General features: G+C 38.0%; 3 protein-coding genes across 21 annotated transcripts; 2 read left to right on the forward strand and 1 right to left on the reverse strand.

Moving 5' to 3' along the window:
- The first annotated feature begins 64 nt into the window (after window positions 1-64).
- On the forward strand, window positions 65-5,959 carry hnrnpdl (heterogeneous nuclear ribonucleoprotein D-like). 4 transcript variants are annotated; one of them, XM_081354206.1, is made up of 8 exons: window positions 65-320; window positions 708-876; window positions 959-1,120; window positions 1,251-1,382; window positions 2,276-2,393; window positions 2,484-2,648; window positions 4,377-4,476; window positions 5,668-5,959. In XM_081354206.1, the coding sequence occupies exons 1-7, from the start codon at window positions 232-234 to the stop codon at window positions 4,445-4,447; spliced, it is 906 nt and encodes a 301-aa protein (XP_081210332.1). In that variant the 5' UTR covers window positions 65-231; the 3' UTR covers window positions 4,448-4,476; window positions 5,668-5,959. The 4 variants fall into 4 exon arrangements, with proteins under 4 accessions (XP_081210332.1, XP_081210331.1, XP_081210330.1 ...); XM_081354204.1 differs by having other exon boundaries at window positions 100-320; window positions 705-876; XM_081354205.1 differs by having other exon boundaries at window positions 85-320; window positions 4,377-5,959.
- A 202-nt stretch (window positions 5,960-6,161) lies between these two features.
- On the forward strand, window positions 6,162-12,966 carry hnrnpd (heterogeneous nuclear ribonucleoprotein D). 16 transcript variants are annotated; one of them, XR_014029276.1, is made up of 9 exons: window positions 6,162-6,540; window positions 7,084-7,252; window positions 7,401-7,562; window positions 7,937-8,068; window positions 8,825-8,924; window positions 10,518-10,661; window positions 11,305-11,399; window positions 11,725-11,807; window positions 12,526-12,966. XR_014029276.1 is itself a non-coding variant. In XM_081354208.1 (8 exons), exons 1-7 carry the CDS (start codon window positions 6,380-6,382, stop codon window positions 11,370-11,372), a joined length of 948 nt encoding a protein of 315 aa, XP_081210334.1. In that variant the 5' UTR covers window positions 6,170-6,379; the 3' UTR covers window positions 11,373-11,399; window positions 12,526-12,966. The 16 variants fall into 16 exon arrangements, 12 of the variants coding, with proteins under 12 accessions (XP_081210334.1, XP_081210336.1, XP_081210337.1 ...); XR_014029277.1 differs by having other exon boundaries at window positions 6,170-6,540; window positions 10,518-10,673; XR_014029278.1 differs by having other exon boundaries at window positions 6,170-6,540; window positions 7,937-8,063; window positions 8,796-8,924.
- LOC308683658 (vesicle-associated membrane protein 8) lies at window positions 12,965-18,736 on the reverse strand. The gene is made up of 3 exons (XM_081354220.1): window positions 18,554-18,736; window positions 14,577-14,738; window positions 12,965-14,401 (listed from the first exon to the last, which is right to left on the reverse strand). Exons 1-3 carry the CDS (start codon window positions 18,554-18,556, stop codon window positions 14,258-14,260), a joined length of 309 nt encoding a protein of 102 aa, XP_081210346.1. The 5' UTR covers window positions 18,557-18,736; the 3' UTR covers window positions 12,965-14,257.
- Window positions 18,737-19,877: the final 1,141 nt, after the last annotated feature.

Raw genomic sequence — 19,877 nt, forward strand, 5'->3', positions numbered from 1 at the left:
CTATGTATGTGTTATGTTTGATTAAGCCCCGCCCCCGCCCCTCCCCAAGCCCCGCCCCGCCCCTCCCCTCCCGATTCCTCGTGCAGAGAGAGACGGATTTCGTCACTGATCTCTGGCCGCCATTTTAATCAACGCGGCACTTTATTCGTGTTGGAGTCTTTGACCTTTTAAAACCGCTGTAATATATTCTACTTAATAGCTAGCGTCGGATCAAACCACACATACTCCAAAATGCAGGCCGAAGAACAAGGTGACTTCAGCACTGACGAGTTTCCAGAAGGCTCCAAAATAAACGCGAGTAAAAACCAGGAGGATGACGGGTGAGTCTCGGAGCGCGCGGCCTTCCCCGCACAACCAAGCGCCTCGCGGACTTTACATACTAAATCTCATCAAAATCACACGTTTGCATCCCTTATTCACATCTAAGTCGTTTCAAACGCGTATATTATTAATACGCGCAATATTTATAGCTTAAGATGCTCGAGACCTAGTTGTTATTATTAACCCGTCTGCAGCGAATTTGCATCCTGGCGTCTAATGGCTTGGATTTTACTTTGATTAAAAATTATACCGTGTTTAATGTTTTTATTTTCCCATATTACTATGCATGCATCACCAGCAAATGTACATATAATATCAGAACTTGCATGATAATGCATCGTTTATTCGGTGGCGTGAAATGTATGTTTTTTTTTATATTTGAGTAGGAAAATGTTCATCGGTGGACTCAGTTGGGACACCAGCAAGAAAGACCTTACCGACTACCTGTCCAAGTTTGGAGAGGTCCTGGACTGCACCATCAAAACAGACCCCATGACCGGCCGCTCCAGGGGCTTCGGGTTCGTGCTCTTCAGAGACGCTGACAGTGTCGATAAGGTAATTGCTCCCTGACACTCATTACTTTTGGGGAGAAGATTACTCTGACATCATGTTCATGACCGGTTCTTCATGTGTTCAGGTGTTAGAGCTGAAGGAGCACAAGCTGGATGGCAAATTGATTGATCCCAAGAGAGCCAAAGCCATTAAGGGCAAGGAACCCCCCAAGAAGGTTTTTGTCGGAGGTCTGAGTCCAGACACAACCGAGGAACTGATCCGGGAATACTTCGGGGCTTATGGGGACGTGAGTAGCTCAAACTAAGAACTGAATTAACATCTAATAATGAACATATATGTAATGAAATGATCATATTTGGGACTTTTGAGCAGCACACCGGTACATATAAACTAATCTGTGATTTTTCCGTCTAAAGATCGAAAGCATTGAGCTTCCCATGGACACCAAAACAAACGAGAGGAGGGGATTCTGCTTTGTGACGTACGTTTTAGAGGATCCAGTTCAGAAACTGCTGGAGAACAGATACCATCAAATTGGATCAGGGAAGGTATGTTGATATTATTAAAATGTCTTGCAGATGCATGCGATCAACTTAAGTATTGTCTTTTACACATTTATTTTATATTTACACTACCAATCAAATGTTTGGGGTCAATGTTTTTTAAAGTTTTATTCATCAAGGATGCATCAAACTGGTCAGAAGTCACAGTAAAGACATTTATAATGTTATAAGATTTCTATTTCAAATAAATGCTGTTCTTTTGATATTTCTATTTATTAAAAAATCATTAACTAAAAATGTATCATGGTTTACACAGAAATAATAAGCAGCACAACTGTTTTCAACGTTGGTAATAATCAGAAATGTTTCTTGATCATCATATCAGAGTGATTTCTGAAGGATCATGTGACACTGAAGACTGGAGTAATGATGCTGAAAACTCAGCTTTGATCACAGGAATAAATTACGTCAGCTTTGAGAACATTATTATAAGCCGCTGTGTATTTTCTCTGAAATTATTATAAAGGGTGTTTTATCAGAGGAACCGCTATTTCAACTAAACATCTATTGTTGTGAGGTAAAAGATTTAATAGTTAAAACGCAGTAAAGAAATAGTTAAGAGCATGTTTTCCGTTGAACACAAAAAACAATGTTTAATCATTTTTATGCTTCAGTACATAGTAATAAATAGCTGTATTCATCTTCATATTGCTAAACATTTTAACATAACTTGGTGAACATAGTTTGAATTGATGAGAGATTATGGGAATAAATTGATTTGACCGACTTTAATGTTGTTTTGCTGTCAGTGATGTTATTAAAGTGTAATAAAAAGCACATTTAAAATGCTGATTAATTTTATACTGTCAACTTCTGTTGCCGTGAAGAACTCCGTACATCAGCCACGTGGTAGTAATGCTGTTTCCATTTGTCGTCAGTGTGAAGTGAAGGTTGCCCAGCCTAAAGAAGTGTACAGACAGCAGCAGAACCGAGCGGACCGGGGCTTTGGAGGAGGACGAGGAGGAGGAGGAGGACGAGGAGGCGGCCGAGGAAGAGGTATGCCGATCTAGAGGTGGCTCTCTCTTTGGCCAGCTGCTACTTCTAGCTCTTCTTGACCTAAAGGGTTCTCTAACTCTTTCTGAACAGGACAGGGCCAAGGCTATAATCAAGGATACAACAGCTACTATGGCCAGAACTATGGAGGCTACGGCAATGGATACAACCAGGGCTATAATGGCTATTCTGGCTATGACTATTCAGGATACAACTATCCAAATTATGGCTATGGACAAGGCTATGATGAGTACAATGGTAATTTTGCACACATTTAACCCTCAGAGAGCCACGCATTGATATTTATGATGTATTTTATTTTTCACCCGTTAACATGTCTTTAGGAAGCTGTTCGTTATTAAAACAATTTATTTTAGGCAAAAGTTGCATCGAGGTGTAGTTTGGGAAAACTCTGGGCTTTTAGGGCTGCAAAAGTGCATTGAATTCACAACACAATTCAGCACACGGGTTTTTGGGAAGAATATATAATTCAACCAGAGAGATTATAGTCATGAAGTTTGATATTTCACAATGTGGCCATTTAAATTCTGTAAATATCATTAAAGCATGTTTTAAATATAATCAAAACATGACACTGAAGGCAAGACACCTCCGATTAATAGGGTAAATAATTAACTAATAGATTTCACCATACTTCCCCAGTTGATTGATTGGATTAGGAGTTGCCAACATTTTTTTGTATTACAAGTTTTCTGAAATGTTATATTTTAATTTCCAGAGCAGAAATCTGAAAACTGGATTAAGCCAGGTTCAAAGTTTGTTTCATTTTAGATTTAAAGGTTTTACAGAGGGGATTTTGGATTTGTCTTTTTATTTCTCCATATATCTGAAAATACTGTCAACATCCAGAAATAAAATGTTTTTAGAAACCAAATGTTTAAAATCAGGCTAATTGAATATGATCAAACTCCTCAGCAAAAATCTTCAGAATATATATATATATATATATAGGAATAAAACGGGAAAGTTTGGTGTTTGTAAGAGCTGCTGACGTGGAGATTTCTGACTCAGCGCAGGAGAAAAACGGCCCTTAAAGATATGTGTTGTAATTCAAATCTGCAGACTCAAATAGGTGCAATAAAAGCAACACTTAAAAGTGAATTTGGGATGTTTTCTTTCCACTAGTTTGAAACCACACTTTATGAAAGGCCAAATAGTTCAAAATTGACCGATGCATGAAAACTGTTTTTGCCTGTAGTGTCTCGCCTTAATTTAAAAAAGTATATATATATATATTTTTATGTCAATAAAAATTATGAAACAGCTAATTTGGAATAGTTTTTGTACCATTCATTGAATAGGCTCTCCATTGTGTAAGATCAATTGAAAATAGTTTGATCTCTAATTTATGTACAGAATTCCAGGGCATGCAAGACTTTTCCCCATCACTAAAACAGAACTCAAATGAAGGAAAAAACTTAGACTATGTTCAGACTGCCAGCAAATATCCAGATGGGTTTTTGAAAGTCTGGACAGCAAAAAAACATCAAATGGAGGTGGTTTGAAATGCGATTCCACTCATATTTTTACAGATGCGTCTCAGTCTGGACGCTCCGGCTGCTCAAATCGCATTTCGAACCGTCTCTTAATGCGACACACAACGATAACTCAAAACTGGTGACTGAAGTGCCAGAGGTATTCGTACGGGCTTCAAAGATGGAGAGCGAGATGATGTCCTGCGTTGGTTTTTAAAAGCCTCGGCACATACGTGGGTACGTCTACGTCATTACCAAAGCAGCCCGTGATATGTTGGAATATAATCTGATTTGCCTGCAGTCTGAGCATAGCTTTAGATGGAGTGGGTTGAGAGTCTTTTAGTGCCTTTTAGTCTCGAGCTTTGCCAGTTCATGCACATTTGTGTCCCAACAGAACGGTTGTTGCGATTCATTTAGTGTTTAGTTTTCAGTGACTCAATTGAATTGCTTTCTACGATTGTGCTACAGCATCTGTATTGGATTTCTGTAGGTCAAACGAGCAGTTACGGCAAGGCCTCGCGGGAGGGCGGAAACCATCAGAACAGCTACCAGCCGTATTGATGAAGTGGCTAAACGCATTCATATCAGCGGTAAGGTCACACATCTTCGCCACGCTCTGGACCCGACCTCAATGTTAAAGATCAATAGACAATAACTAACAGCCTGAAGGCGGCCTATGCATATCAATGCAGCTGAGTTAAATACATGTCTATAGATCTTTAATCGCTAATGTTTGTGTAGCCATTTTGCCTTTTTTAGTGTGCCAGAAAAACGTAAGAGTTTTTCTGTAGGTTTTCCTTTTCCTCCTCCTGCTTTAACAGGTGATCATAAAGGAATAACATAGAGACTTGATAGCAATGCTAACAGGTAAAGTACAGCTAAAGGGGTACAGAGTAAAGGCGCCTCTCCTGATTTTTCCTTTCTTTCCCTAATTCTGATTATTGTACCTTGTTTGTACCTGCCAGCGGGGACTTCATTGCAGGCCGTGTGTCACCTGACCACGACATTCTCTGGGCGTCGCACATAGCGGGCAGAGAGCACGGCATGCACAAGAAAGCGCTGTCCTGTGGTATGGTCTCTTCAAACTTCCTGTACCAGCGTAAAACAAACAAAAAGACAAAGGAGATTCCCCCATTTTCCTTAAGTTGTTGGTTTTCGTTAACAGTTCAAAGTGTGTTTTTTCCAGGACTTTATTAACGTAACCTAAAAGTGATTCATAATAACTGCTTTGATGTATTCTCTTTTTCAATTGTAGTGCTCTTGTATTTCAGTTGTGGAGCTTCAGTGATTTATTTTCTTTGGTTTCTTCCTTAAAAAAAACGGTCACCTCCCTTGTAAATAATTGCATAAACTCTCTCATAATGCTTGCTTTTTCTTTAGAGGCCATAGAGAACTTCAAATGGGTTCACCTCAAGGCTTTTTCTTAAACGTAGCCTTTAAAGATCATATGTAAAGTGGGTTGCGAAGCCATTAAAAGCTGACAAATCTGTGTTAGACAGACTCACACATTGGATAAATGCAAATGAAATTGCGATTTTCAGGTTAAGACGTTTGGGCTCGCTCCTCGAATGGTCCACCGGCCTCTTGGAGCTGAAGCTTTTGCTGGCTTATGAGCTGTTTTGTCGATCTAAGACGTCGAACATATGATCTTTAATCTTTAATGATGATTTTCCTAGTTTAAAATCGACAGCTCAAGAAGTTAAACACTGAAACATGGACGTGCTGTTTTTTTTGGACGTGTCCAAATCGGAGTGGTTCATCTTGTGTATCTTCTCTTGTAGGTCGGAGGCTGACTTCGACATTGTTCCTCGGAGGCAGCTTGTGGAATCCTGTCCGTAAACAACTATTAAATATGTTATCCGGTCCTCTGGGGACAAATTCAGTGTCTGACCTTGTAAATAGCGAGACGTTTTGTTTCCAAGTTTGTCTTATTCTGTGCTTTGTTCAGATCGAACCTGTAGGTTTTGTGCTGATGTGTTCTTAAGTCTTGATTAGGAAAAGTGTCCTTTATTTTGTATTTTAGTTCTTTTCCTGACGTTTTTTTGGATAAAGGGATTAAAAAATGGGAAACAATTTTGTTGTGCTGTGTTTTCATTTTCTCTTGAGTTATACACACATACCTGCGTATAACAAAAAATAAATATTACTTTTTCACATCGTTGGGGGTGTACAGACTAAATTATACACATGTCAGAGGTTTATAATAAACGGGATCTATAATTCCTAAAAAAATCAAATAAATAAATAAAAACAATATATGCGTAAGAGTTGCGTAGCGATTCTGAGTGACGTCATTACGTTTAACTTCCGTTTCGCCGCCATTTTGTGAATGGACGCCGTTGCCATCGACATCCCGAAAAGAGACTCAAATAAACGCGATTCTGAGCCCAATTAACACGATTTACAGTCATTCCGGTTCTGTTGCAACCTTAGACGCTTTCTTCAAAAGAACACGACGTGATTGCGCGCGGTTTCGCCGAGAATTGAACAAAGATGTCGGAGGAGCAGAATCTGGGCGAAGACTTGATGAAGATGGAGGATGAGGATGGAGAGGGTTTGGGCGAAGAGCAGATGCCGGGCGCTGATGAAGAGGGCGGGCAGGGGGAGGCGGAGGGCTCCAAGATAGATGCCAGCAAGAATGAGGAGGATGAAGGGTGAGTGAACGCCGTGGAGAGAGACCGCAGTAAATAAACCCCAATTTAGACATTTCCTTATATCAATAGATTCGTTCAGTCATTTTTGTAAATCGTTAAGAGTCTATTCGACTTGCGTTTCATTCAAACAAGTACAAATGTCAGCAAATTTTCTATGAATCAATATATTCATTTTTCTTGATAGGCCAAACTGTGTAACTTGCATGACGTGACTACACATCTGCCGGGCCGGGTTAATTGTGCATCAGTTATTCATCAGTCATATATTCATGAGCTGTTCGTTAGCTCTCCGAACTCATTTGCCTTTCAAATGCACGTTCGTCAAATGTCACAAGCATCTTTTCAAAAGAGAAACTCAATAAACTTGGTGTTTGTGTTCACAGTGTGTTGTATATTATTATTGCATAAATACATGTCAAAGTAAGGCTTGAAACATAATCAGGTAGTAATTGACCTTGGTTTTTAGCTGATTTCTGTAACTCACCTTAATATCTCGAGCCAGTGTAGCCACAGTATGTCCTCACATCAGTGTTTTGTTTTCAGGAAAATGTTTGTTGGGGGCTTGAGTTGGGACACAACTAAGAAAGACCTGAAGGATTACTTCAGCAAATACGGAGAGGTGGTCGACTGCACCTTGAAACTGGATCCTTTGACAGGCCGGTCCAGAGGATTTGGCTTTGTGCTGTTTAAAGAAGCTGACAGTGTGGAAAAGGTATCTTTGCAGATAGTTTTGTGTGTGTGTGTGCATTCATGTGCTTACTATCATTACGCTATAAATTGAGCAGCGTAAGCTTCGTTTCAGTTATGATGCTGAGGCAACCTTGATCAAATCAAAGTCTGATATCTGATCCTTGTCAAAGGTGATCACGCAAAAGGAGCACAAACTGAATGGAAAAGTGATTGATCCTAAGAAAGCAAAGGCCATGAAGTCCAAAGAGCCTGTCAAGAAGATATTTGTGGGAGGTCTTTCCCCAGATACTCCAGAAGAGAAGATCCGAGAGTACTTTGATGGCTATGGAGAGGTATGGAGAATTTATATATATATATATATATATATATTTATATATATATATATATATATATATATATATATATATATATATTTTTATATATATATATTTTTATATATATATATATATATATATATATATATATATATATATATATATATATATATATTTATTAATAGGTTGTTTTCATTGCCATTTAAGTGAAATTGCTGAACTTAAATATACGAGCGTGATAAAAATGATCATTCTAGAAGAAAATTTCAGATGGCACTTAGAGGCTTTTGCATCTTAACTCTTCATACATACATATAAATGTGTGTATGTATGTATGTATATGTATGTATAAATATAATCTAATTTGCATTTCTTCTCTATATTTTCCCTAGGTGGATTCCATTGAGCTGCCAATGGAGAATAAAACAAATAAAAGACGAGGTTTTTGTTTCATTACATTTAAAGAGGAGGAACCAGTAAAGAAAATTATGGAGAAGAAGTACCACAACATCGGTTTAAGTAAGGTAAAGTCTTAAATGTCCTAATGTGCATGATTCGGTCATCTGACATTACGGTGTCTTTGAACATAAATATTACATTGCTTCGTTATTCTAAAACATAATCTCATTTAAATGTGTTTCTACATAGTTTTTGTATCATAGATAAAACTTAATGAAAACAAAGTGAAGAAATTATGTTTTGTACAAATTTATTAAAATCTATAGTGCCCTTCACATGATATACGGGAAAAACAGATATTGTGGCCATAAATTAATAATTCATGCCCATGTTTTTTTACATTTTCTATCAGTTTGTCCACTTGTTGTGTTAATTAAAGGGGCCATATGATGCTATTTGAAAAAGTGCATTATTTTGTTTATTGGGTGTAATAGAATAGACTAACTAATAGACTATGTTTTTCACATACTGTACTTCATCGCAGCACCTCTATTACCAGTCTGTCTGAAATGCGCTGACTTCTACTAAGCTCCTCCTTCTGAAAAGCCCAGAGTGCTCTGATTGGCCAGCTGACCCAGTGCGCTGTGATTGGCCCTTACCATAATCATGAGCTTTGGCTTCCAAGACTTCAGAAGCAGTTATAAACACAGCTAATAATGTCGTCAGCTTTACCGTATCAGACTCTCTCAGGTTCAGGAAGCGGTCCTGCTGTACCTTTGTTTCTTTTTGTGTTGAAATGCTCTTGATGGCGTTTGTGAGACTGATCATGAGTGTAATGGCTCTTTCTGTTAGTGAGGTGCAATGTGACTGTGTGTGTGCAGTGTGAGATCAAGGTGGCCATGTCTAAGGAGCAGTACCAGCAGCAGCAGCAGTGGGGCGGGAGAGGAGGAGGATACCCCTCCAGGTCCAGGGGGAGAGGAGGTGACTCAGACACTACAGCTAACACACAACATTATCCTGTTATCGAAATGGCGTCAGGAATTTAATTGGATGGATGTTAAAATGTAATGATAGAAAATTGAATTTACTGGATTTAAAGAAATTCAACATGCCTTGAGAAACAACAAAATATAATTATATAATTAATTTGGACTAATGATATGTTGAATAACTGTTTTTATCAGATACATTAAACTAAGTGCGATAGAGTGCAACAGTCAAACACGTATAAACCTTCAAATACAGCTCTACTGTGAGCTACGAGGTGTTTAATCAGTGCTACTTGCTTCTGTTGAAGCCGCCAGTTCACATTATTTCAACTTATTTTTAAAATAATCATTTAAAGGAGAACTTGGTAGCTTTTTTAACTTAATAAAACTGTCTAGAAATCATTTGGATGGTTAAACAACCTGTTCTGGTGATATTGGTGACTTTCCCCGCTCCCCCCAGCGTTCCCAGGCGGAAAACCAACCTTGCAACTTGTTCACTACCGTCCCGGCAAGATAGAAATTGGAAGTCTCGTGAGAAGCGAAAGCGAGAACGAGAACGAGCGCGAAACACAAATCGCTTTACGGCAATTCGACATAAACACACACGCATGTATGATGTATTACCAGATTACCCACCTCGGTAGACATAGCTCCACGCGATACAGTTGGCTTGCTCCGATCATAACAAACGCACATGAGCAGTGGTAGAGAGGGGGAGGAGGCCGCCGCAAGTGAGTTTTTTACGACTGTGTTGTGAAATATACGCCCCCCCACAGCTGTAGGGGGAGCTCGTGGGGAAAACATGCGACAACAAAAGGGAAAATCAGCGAAGAAGTGACTAGAGTTCGCTAGAGTTGCCGAGTTCTCCTTTAACAATGAAATTCTTGGTGAAAAACTACATTACCCATGATGCTGTACAGAAAATTACACCAATCAGAGTCGAAACTAGCAAAACTGAGTCAAAAGATATTGTTAGCTCCGCCCACTCCCATGAAACACTGCAAATTATTTATATATAAACAAGTAGTTTTTGCTTCTCCTTCGTTTTTAATTGGATTGTAGTTCTTTCGCTCGGTAAAGCCGTTTAGTTCACAGACTTGGGCCTTTGTATTTTTGACATACTTTTTTTGCTTCAAATTAAAGTTAGTAATGTTGTGATTATCCTCGTAGCTGATTGGCTCGGTTCAAGACTTATAAAGCTTTAAAGAAAACTTTTTTAAAATCCTTATGGGAGAGATGAATGGAAAAAATCCTTCTGGAACCAGGAAAAGTGGGCGCTCTATAACAAGGTCAATTAACACATCCATTCAGATTTTGCTGTGCAAAAAAAAAAAAAAAAGTGTTCTTCCAATATGATCCATGAATAATTCATTAAATACCATGAAGAGCAGAAAGAGAAATGTGGCAACATTATCACAATTACTGGAAATCAATTTGTAACCATCTTGACCAAATTTCACCCCATTTTAATTTTATGTTCTTCACATTCTGTGACCCCAAATCCACGTTCATCCTGATTTTCTTCTGTCATCGTGCAGTTGCGGTCTCTTTATTAATTGTGCCATACGTTTGGTTTCTGCTACAGGTCCCAATCAGAACTGGAACCAGGGATACGGAAACTACTGGAATCAAGGTTATGGAAATTACGGGAACTATGGCTACAACAATCAAGGCTATGGTGGATACGGGGGCTATGATTACACGGGTTACAACAACTACTACGGATATGGTGACTACAGCAGTATGTAATACTGTTTGTGAACGCACAGATGACAAAACTAAGGATATATTGTATCGTGGATTGTCGGTACTCGACCCGGACTATGACAATTGTGCACTAAATTATCTGAGCAGAATGCACATGCTTGTATGATACATGCCTTACGCTTTGAGAGAAAACTCTAGAACGTTTGCTGCAGTTGCTTTTTGTCTTACAGGGAAGGAAGGCTCGCTTGCACAAAGCTACATTGTACATATGTATTATAATAACTATGGTGCTAAATATAGAAAGGGATGTCTTTAGCTTCAAAACACATTTGTCAAAGTGCCTTTGAATCCATTGGATAGTAACTGAACGTGTAAAATCTGTAGGCCATGCAAAAAAACGACCACTGGACAGTGGCTTGTTTTTTAGAAGAAAATAAACAGTTTTCAAACATTCACCCATTTACTCCACAAATTTTTGTCTCTCACCACATTTTCAGAATACAGTATTTTCAGTACGATTAACGTAAGTATGTCGCAAGCATCACAAAATTGGCTCTGAACCCCGAATTGTGTTTTCTAAGAAGCGTCTTTCTCAGAGATCTTCTCGAGCGAGCGTACGCCACCAACACATCTGCGTTGTTTCTGTTTTGTGCTCCCAACTCTAGATCAGCAGAGCGGCTACGGCAAATCCCCGAGGCGAGGCGGCCATCAAAACACGTACAAGCCGTATTAACCTTTAAACGCCAGCTGAAACGTGCAGGTATGTGCTCGCGTCGCTCACGCCGACGCACCTTTAGCTCTCTAAACCATCACCATTTGATCTTTTTTGTAATGTACATTGCTTAATTTTTGTTTTTCTCTAAAGTTTCACAGCACCCTCAAGTGCTTTACAGTAGTGGTAACATAGAGACTTTTGGCAGTAATGTAACAGCTGGCTTTTGGCTGGCCATTTTGTAACTGTAAAAAGTAACAGGTACAGTACTGCTAAGTGGGAAAATACCAGAAAATATGGAATTACAAGGAAAGAAAACCGAAGAATGTTGTCTTCTCCTAACTCTGACATATACCTTGTTTGTACCTGCCAGCGGGGACTTCCTTGCAGGCCATGAGCTGACTTCCCGATTGTCTCAGGGTACGAGAGGCGTACGCTCTCGAATGCTCCCATTTGGTATGGTCTTCCAACATCCTGTATACCAATTGTAAAAAAAAAAGCAAAAACAGCAGCTACAGCAACAAAAAAACATTAAAAGGACACGTCAAGCTTTTGTTTTCGTCTTGGGATTGGTTTTATCTAATGGTATCTTATAATGTAATGCCATTTTTTACAGGCACCATCAAGTAATGGTAAAATATGACGAGAGCCGGAGTAAAATTAACTGTTGACTTTTTGAAGGATACGGCTTTCTCTGGACTTTCCAGGGTTAATTATGCACTGTAATGCTTGCTCTTCTTTATTTGTAGCTCGTGTAGCTGTAATTTCCTGTAGTCCATGAGCTACGAGCCGGTTTGTACTCGGATGCCGCCGCCGCGCCGGAGAAGTGCTTTTTTAATATTTGTATTGTGTGATTTGATTTTTCTACTGACAGCGGTGGAAAAAGCTTCACCTTGTAAACCGTGTTAATTTCATCTAACAAATTCTCTTTTTTGTTTTTTTAACCTTTCGAGATCTTGGAAAAGTCGTATTGTAACTTATGCTTGTAATGCTTTCCTTTTGTGTTTTAATTTCCATCGATTCAAGGTTTTGCATTAAAATGTTAATTTCACAACTATTATTCTATTTCAAAGCCACAGCTTGTCTCCTTATTGACATTAATTGGGATTCCTTAGCATTTTATGAGTTTGTGTTTTTCATAAGCGTAATTAATATTCTCTTCTCTGTTTTTCAGACGGAAGGGCGAAGTGAAAGTCACCCCCGAGAGGAGAAAGCGAGAGGGTTAGATATGGAGTCGGTCCACGTTGCTACACTTTGGTCGCCAGTTCAAATCTGAAATTACTTTCAAGGACACGCGCTAAAGTCTCAAGTGTTATTTCAATTGATATTCATCATGAATTTTTTTATTTTATTTTTGCGTTTTTTTGTTGTTCTAATCTAGAGCTTGTGAAAGTTTATGATCATGTTCCCTGCTGTGTAGCTCTTATACATTTCTGTGTTGAGTACAGTGAACAGTAGAGAGCCCAAATAATTTAGAAACTATTTGTATACAAGTCTATTAATTTATTGCTTACAGAGTGTAGGCCATTTAACATTCATTTCATATTGCAGTATTTTGCTACAGAGTCATGTAAACCATTGAAAAATGCAATGAAATAAAGTGTATGAACCTTAAGCCTGTTATTTCTTTAGAGATTAAAGTAATAGTTCACCCAAGAATGAAGATTGTCATCATTTATTTGCCGTTGTCACGTCAAACCCGTGTGTTTTTCTCAAGAGGAGAATCCTTGCTGCTGTTTTCAGTGTAATAAAAGTGACAGGTGCTGGAGTCCAGCGCTGAAGTCACAAAGAAGCGTCATAAAAGTAGTCCGTGTGACTTGTGTGTTATTCCAAGTCCTCTGAAGGAATATTGAGTAATGTAGACTGTACTTTCATGGTGCTCATTTTTGGAGTTTAACAGTAAATTGAAAATATAAATCTCTATTATTATATTGTTTCCAGGATGAAAGTAATTGAACTTTTGGGGCGAACTGTTCCTTTTAATAGTTAATTCTGTCATTTTTACAATACAAGTTCATGTCAATCAGCATTTCCTATATAGAACACATTGTCCCAAATGATGCACTTGTGCACTGTATGACATAAGGTTTTGTCATCTGTCAATCACAGCCTGTTAGCCCCTCCCCCTGCGTGTCAGTCGAGAACATGAAGTGTCCAACATTCCACACTTCATTTTTTCAGTTAATGATCATCGTGGTGTTTAAAGTGCACACGTTATATTAGGAATGTTCAGTGTGAACTCACTAATCAGGACATTTATACTGCACAACGACATGGAATAGTGCATGCGTACGCCGATTGGGACGCACCTGATATCTATATAGGTTATACGTCCTCTTGACAAAGACACTAACTGATACGTCGTAAGGGTTTGAGTTTAAACTTACAGATATTGAAAAAAAACCTATAAACTCAGTCCAGAACATGTACTTGTCTAGGTATAAAATCAGTGTCATGAGTACAGTGATTTCACAGTAGTTAAAGCACGCAAGAAACATTCCAGGAATCGTATAACAAGTTGAAGTTTACAGCATTTAAGTGTGCAGGTTTTTAAATGAAATATAAATTAAAACAGTTTTTGACGTCTTTGGGATGACCATGTGGTGAGTCTCAAAGTAAATCTAATAATAAATCCTAAAACATTTTCCAGTTTCCTGTATTAGGTCCTATAACATTATTATAATACCCTAAAAAACAAAGCATGTGTATTGAAGCCCAGACACATTTGTCCCAGATTTAAATAGAATATAATGGGAAATGTCATTATCACAAAAATAGCAATTTATCTATACATAAATCCATGTAGTTACTTATCCAGTTTATAGGAAACAGTTTAATTAATGTGTGTGCCTGAAAAAATACAAATGATTGAAATGCATAATTTTCTGCAATGAAACGGCTTGTGTTTATGTGGGAATCACGCCTGTTGCAAACAAAATGATCAACACGATGATGGCAAGCACTACCACACCAATTATAATCATCATCTTGGTGTTTCTCCACCACATCTTCCTGGCAACACGCGTGGACGTCTTTTGAAATGAGTCGGCCTAGGCAAGACGAGATCATTACAGAAATAATTATCAACAACAAAATGTTTTATGACTGGTTTGACCAACTAACATCATAATTACTTCACTTATGTTCTTTTGAGGTCTTATAAAAGATCACCATTACAAGAAAAGTATATATTTTTTATATATTTTATATATTTTAGGCCTTTACCGTAGCTTGTAGATCATCTGTTTTCCCGATCAGGTCGTCTAACCGCTCTCCTCTCTCCAGAACTTTGTTGATGTTGTCTTTGAGGATCACTTTAACATCATTGACTTGCTCCTGAACTTGATTGAGCTTGCTAGGCGCTGGTGATTCGCTGTTGTAGTCAGCCTACAGTATAGAGAGAAAAACCCAGAGTAAACCGCTGGGCCAAACATGACAATACTCTCAAGTGCACAACAGGGTCAGAAATGAACCCGGATGATCCGGGTTCCATACGTAGAACCTGTCAGGGGTTCCCATCATTTTATTAATTGTGTTTTAATTCATTTTTAATTTGTATAAAACTGTATGACTTAAACAGCATGTAAACATACTTTATCAGTAGAAAAAATTTAAATAACCTGTTGAATATGGAAGTATTATGCAATTATTTAAGACGTTTCTCCTTATATAGAACCTTTTTGATATTAAGGGTTGAACGGGATGTTGATCCAGGAACATGTTTCACTTGGTGAACTTCTGTGAACCCCACTGAATCTTTTTTTCTAAGAGTGTTATGTTGCATTTCATAATATTCTATTAAACCTAATTTCAGAACCTTGATGTCAATTTTGAAAAAATGACAGAGAACACGGTCATCACTTTCATATCGTTCGAAGAGGTGGTATAATGCCCTTTTCAAAAGATGTAAATTAAGTCTTTGTTGTCCTCAGAGTGTGTATGTGAAGTTTTAGCTCAAAATACCCCATAGATATTTTTCTATAGAATTTATATTAAAATTGTCACGTTTTGAGGGTGAGCAAAAACGCTCCGTTTTGTGTCTGTCCCTTTAAATGCAAATGAGCTGCTGCTCCCGGCACAGGGGGCGGAGCTTCAGCAGCTTGTGTCCTTTTTTACTCACACACACATGCTCTGAACATTTCAAAAACTTTTAGCCTTTTATGTTCAAACCGGAGTCAGACAATGATGGAGAGACTAAAGAAGAAGAGACAACATGTAGACAACGTTTCTGAATGGTTTGTTGATGAATTTATGTAGCTTATGTGTAGTTATCTTCTAGTCGTTGATTAGCATATTCTGTCATGATAATCTAGAAATCACATTCCCGGGGGCGGGGTTTATGTAAATTATAGGGTTGGTGATGTCACTAACCCAGGAGGAATGTCCTGTAGTCTCTACCAGCCGTTTGTTGTCGTCCTTAAAAACGATTTCTTTAAAAGCAAATATCTCCCTTTGCTCTGAACTTTGAGCGATGTAACTTTGCAGATGTTGTTTATGCTCAAACAGCAACATTACACACTAACTAAAGTTAGAGAAGTGAAATCATAATCAAACACCCCTTTAAGGAAACCTTGATATTAAAGGGTTAGTTCACCCAAAAATGAAAATTCTGTCAGTAATTACTCACCCTCATGTTGTTCCAGCCGCGTAAGACCTTCGTTCATCTTCGGAACACAAATTAAGATATTTTTGATGAAATCTGAGCCATGTCTCACTCCTCCATGGGCTGCTATGTGACCGAAACTTGCTGGCCCAGAAAAGTTATTAAAAAGATCGTTAATATAGTCCAAGTAACTCCAGTAGCTCAATCTTAAGTTTATCAAGCGACGATAATACTTTTTGTGCGCAAAAACAAACAAAAATAACGACTTTATTCCACTTTTCATTTCCTTCTCTCTGGGCCTCGTAGTGTTTTTGCGCTGCGCGTCTGTGTTGTACGTCAACACGCATCACACACATGACCGGCGTCGGCCAATAGTGAGCCTACGTGGTGACGTGTAACACAGACGCGCTACGCAAAAACACTACGCGAACCAACTAGAGGTCCAGAGAGAAGGAAATGAATAGTGGAATAAAGTCGTTATTTTTGTTTGTTTTTGCGCACAAAAAGTATTCTCGTCGCTTGATATACTTAAGATTGAGCCACTGGAGTCACTTGGACTATATTAACGATCTCTTTAATAACTTTTCTGGGCCAGCAAGTTTCGGTCACATAGCAGCCCATGGAGGAGTGAGACATGGCTCAGATTTCATCAAAAATATCTTAATTTGTGTTACGAAGATGAACGAAGGTCTTACGCGGTTGGAACAACATGAGGGTGAGTAATTACTGACAGAATTTTCATTTTTGGGTGAACTAACCCTTTAAGGGTTGAACGGGATGTTGATCCAGGAACATGTTTCACTTGGTGAACTTCTGTGAACCCCACTGAATCTTTTTTTTCTAAGAGTGTTATGTTGCATTTCATAATATTCTATTAAACCTAATTTCAGAACCTTGATGTCAATTTTGAAAACGACACAAAACACGGTCATCACTTTCATATCGTTCATAGCTTTAAAAGGGTTGTAATTTTACAAGATGTAAAATAAGTCTCTGATGTCCTCAGAGTGTGTATGTGAAGTTTTAGCTCAAAATACCCCACAGATTTTATATAGAATTTATATTAAAATTGTCACGTTTTGAGGGTGAGCAAAAACGCACCGTTTTAGTCTGTCCCTTTCAATGCAAATGAGCTGCTACTCCCGGCACAGGGGGCGGAGCTTCAACAGCACTCGCACACACATGCACTGAAAATTTCAAAATCTTTTAGCGTTTTATGTTCAAACCGGAGTCAGACAATGATGGAGAGACTCAAGAAGAAGAGACAACATGTAGACAACGTTTCTGAATGTTTAGTTGAAGAATTTATGTAGCTTATGTGAAGTTATCTTCTAGTCATTGATTAGCATATTCTGTCGATAGAATGTTGTGTAGTCTCTACCAGCCATTTGCTGTAGTCCTTAAAAACTATTTCTTTAAAAGCAAATATCTCCCTTTGCTTTGAACTTTGAGCGTTGTAACTTTGCAGATGTTGTTTATGCTCAAACAGCAACATTACACACTAACTAAAGTTAGAGAAGTGAAATCATAATCAAACACCCCTTTAAGGAAACCTTGCATTTGCTGAATCATTGGTTCAAATAACTCATTTATCATGAAATGTGTAAAAACATCACTGTTAAAGGACTAGAGGAAATACAGACACAGAGACTCTAATAAACAAAGCAATATAACTTGCTACCAAAAAAAAAACGGTCAAAACAATGTCAAATCTGAAAGCATGATCTGGAAACATTTGACCATAGACCCGGTGTATGATAAATAATGATGATGAAAAATAATGTCATCCAGTTGGTTCATGCTCCATCATGGCAGTTTTAGAGTAAAGTGGATCTTTCATGATCTAAACATAACATTGTTTGCCAGAGCAAAGCAAAAGTGATTCTGAGCCGTTTCATCAACTAAAGCATTCAAATCAATAGGAGTTTTTAACTAAATGTGAGTTATGAGTTTTGAAAGATGACAAGGTTCAGATATTAGTGTGATAGATGGACATATTGCATTTTTAATCAGAAAAGCAACACAGTTTTTGTTGGTTCGACAGCCTTGTTTGAAACTTTTGAAAGAAAGAGACAGACAGACATGAATCATTTGATAGATGATCAATCTCTTGAAACAGTGATTTCATCAAATTCCAGTAGTGTAGTAAAGTGCTTGCTCAAAACAAAATGATTATTTTGATAAACATCAGCCAGCATAGCACTGTACTGTACTGCGGTTAAAAGACAGTAATAATATTATGAATTAGACGGAATATCATTATTGTTTCATGTAGGATTTTTTGGTTTTGTTTTTTAGTTTCATGTAGGATTTCCTTCACATGATTTCCTTCGCCATAGACTTCCTGACTGACAACTCAATTCAGTCCAAAGCTCTGGATGAGGTCAGTCGTCACATAATGACAATGTCGTCCATATTCTGTCAACTATAAAACACTTCAATATTCAACTTCATGTGTTAATCATCTTTGATGTCATACTTGGTTAAATGTTCCTTTGAACACACACATCCTCTCCACAGGTCGGTCAAACCCTTGAACAAATAACCATTTAAATAAACATTTAACTAACAAACGGCCGAGGCTTTCTAGTGCGCTTACCATTCTGGTGCGTCTGTGAAACTTCCTCAAACGTTCAACTGTCACTGCCGAGGGCTTTCAACTGTTCAGGCTAAGCTTGCAATCATAGCTTAAAGGGTACGACTTCTAGAGGAACCTTCTCAGTCTCGTGAGCTACAACACAAGTACAAAAGAACAGGATGAAACATTACTGAACTCATTTGCAAACAGAGCTTCCCCTCCCAGACAGATTGTACATTAACCAGCACGACACTTCCTGCTGGCCCCTCCCCCTCTGCACGACGACCCGCCCACATTCTACCGGCTCCTCCCCCTCACCACACTGGCCCCGCCCACCTTCTGCAGCCGAGCCTCTAGTCTGCTGCTTTTCATCAGGTCTGGTTACTAAAGTAGTGCAGAGTTTGCCATGGCTGGTTTTGGGAAGTAAGTATCATTTGTACAAATACATTTGTATGTATTGAAATATCTTACGGTCCACCTAGCCCATCATCATCACTATGTTTCTAAACCCTCTGCTGCTCTTCAGTCACTTTAGACTTACACATTTTTAAAATATGATTCGAAAAAGGTTAAATGGTCCTAAAAAACAGTCACACTCCTCGTGGTCAAAAAATGACTGTTATAAAGATAAATGGGAAATAGAACAAAAAGAAAGAAAGAAAGAAAGAAAGAAAGCACACAGCAATGAAGGGGTTAATTTAAAAATAATAAAAAAATATGAAACAAAAATAATTATAATTTACAGAGGAAATAAATGGAGAACATGGATCATTATTATCACAAAATTTCCTTAAAATATAAAAAATATATATTATTGAACAGAAATACGTCTGAGGTGTTCGGCCACCAGAGCGATTCATGTATTCCCTTACATTCAGTTCTGCCTTAGCAAGTGTTTTTCCTCTAGAAATGTAAGAAAGTCTGCTTATCATAGGGCTAGACCCACTATAAGCAAATAAGCAAAATAAGAGGCTCCAAATTCCTGATTTGTATTTGGTTACAGTAACTGTTTGGGTTTTAATGTATCATAAGCAGCTTCCGTTGTTGATAGATTTATAAGCTTTCTTTGGGACTTTAACCTCAGCAGATGACTTGGCTTCATTGTTAAATATTAAACAAGTAATAATTTTGTCCAGCTGTGTTTATATCAAGAAGACCGTATGGTTAACAGAAAGGAAATACACTGCACAAACAAGTTGTCAGATATGTTTTTGTGACATTGAGTTTGTTATAAATATAATAATAATAATAATAATAATAATAATAATAATAATATACACTGTTCAAAAGTTTAGGGTCAGTAAGGTTTTCAATGTTTTTGAAAGGAATTTTAAGCTCATCTCGC

This window comes from Scardinius erythrophthalmus (genome assembly GCF_964197995.2).
Source record: "Scardinius erythrophthalmus genome assembly, chromosome: 23".
NCBI classification, from domain to species: domain Eukaryota; kingdom Metazoa; phylum Chordata; class Actinopteri; order Cypriniformes; family Leuciscidae; genus Scardinius; species Scardinius erythrophthalmus.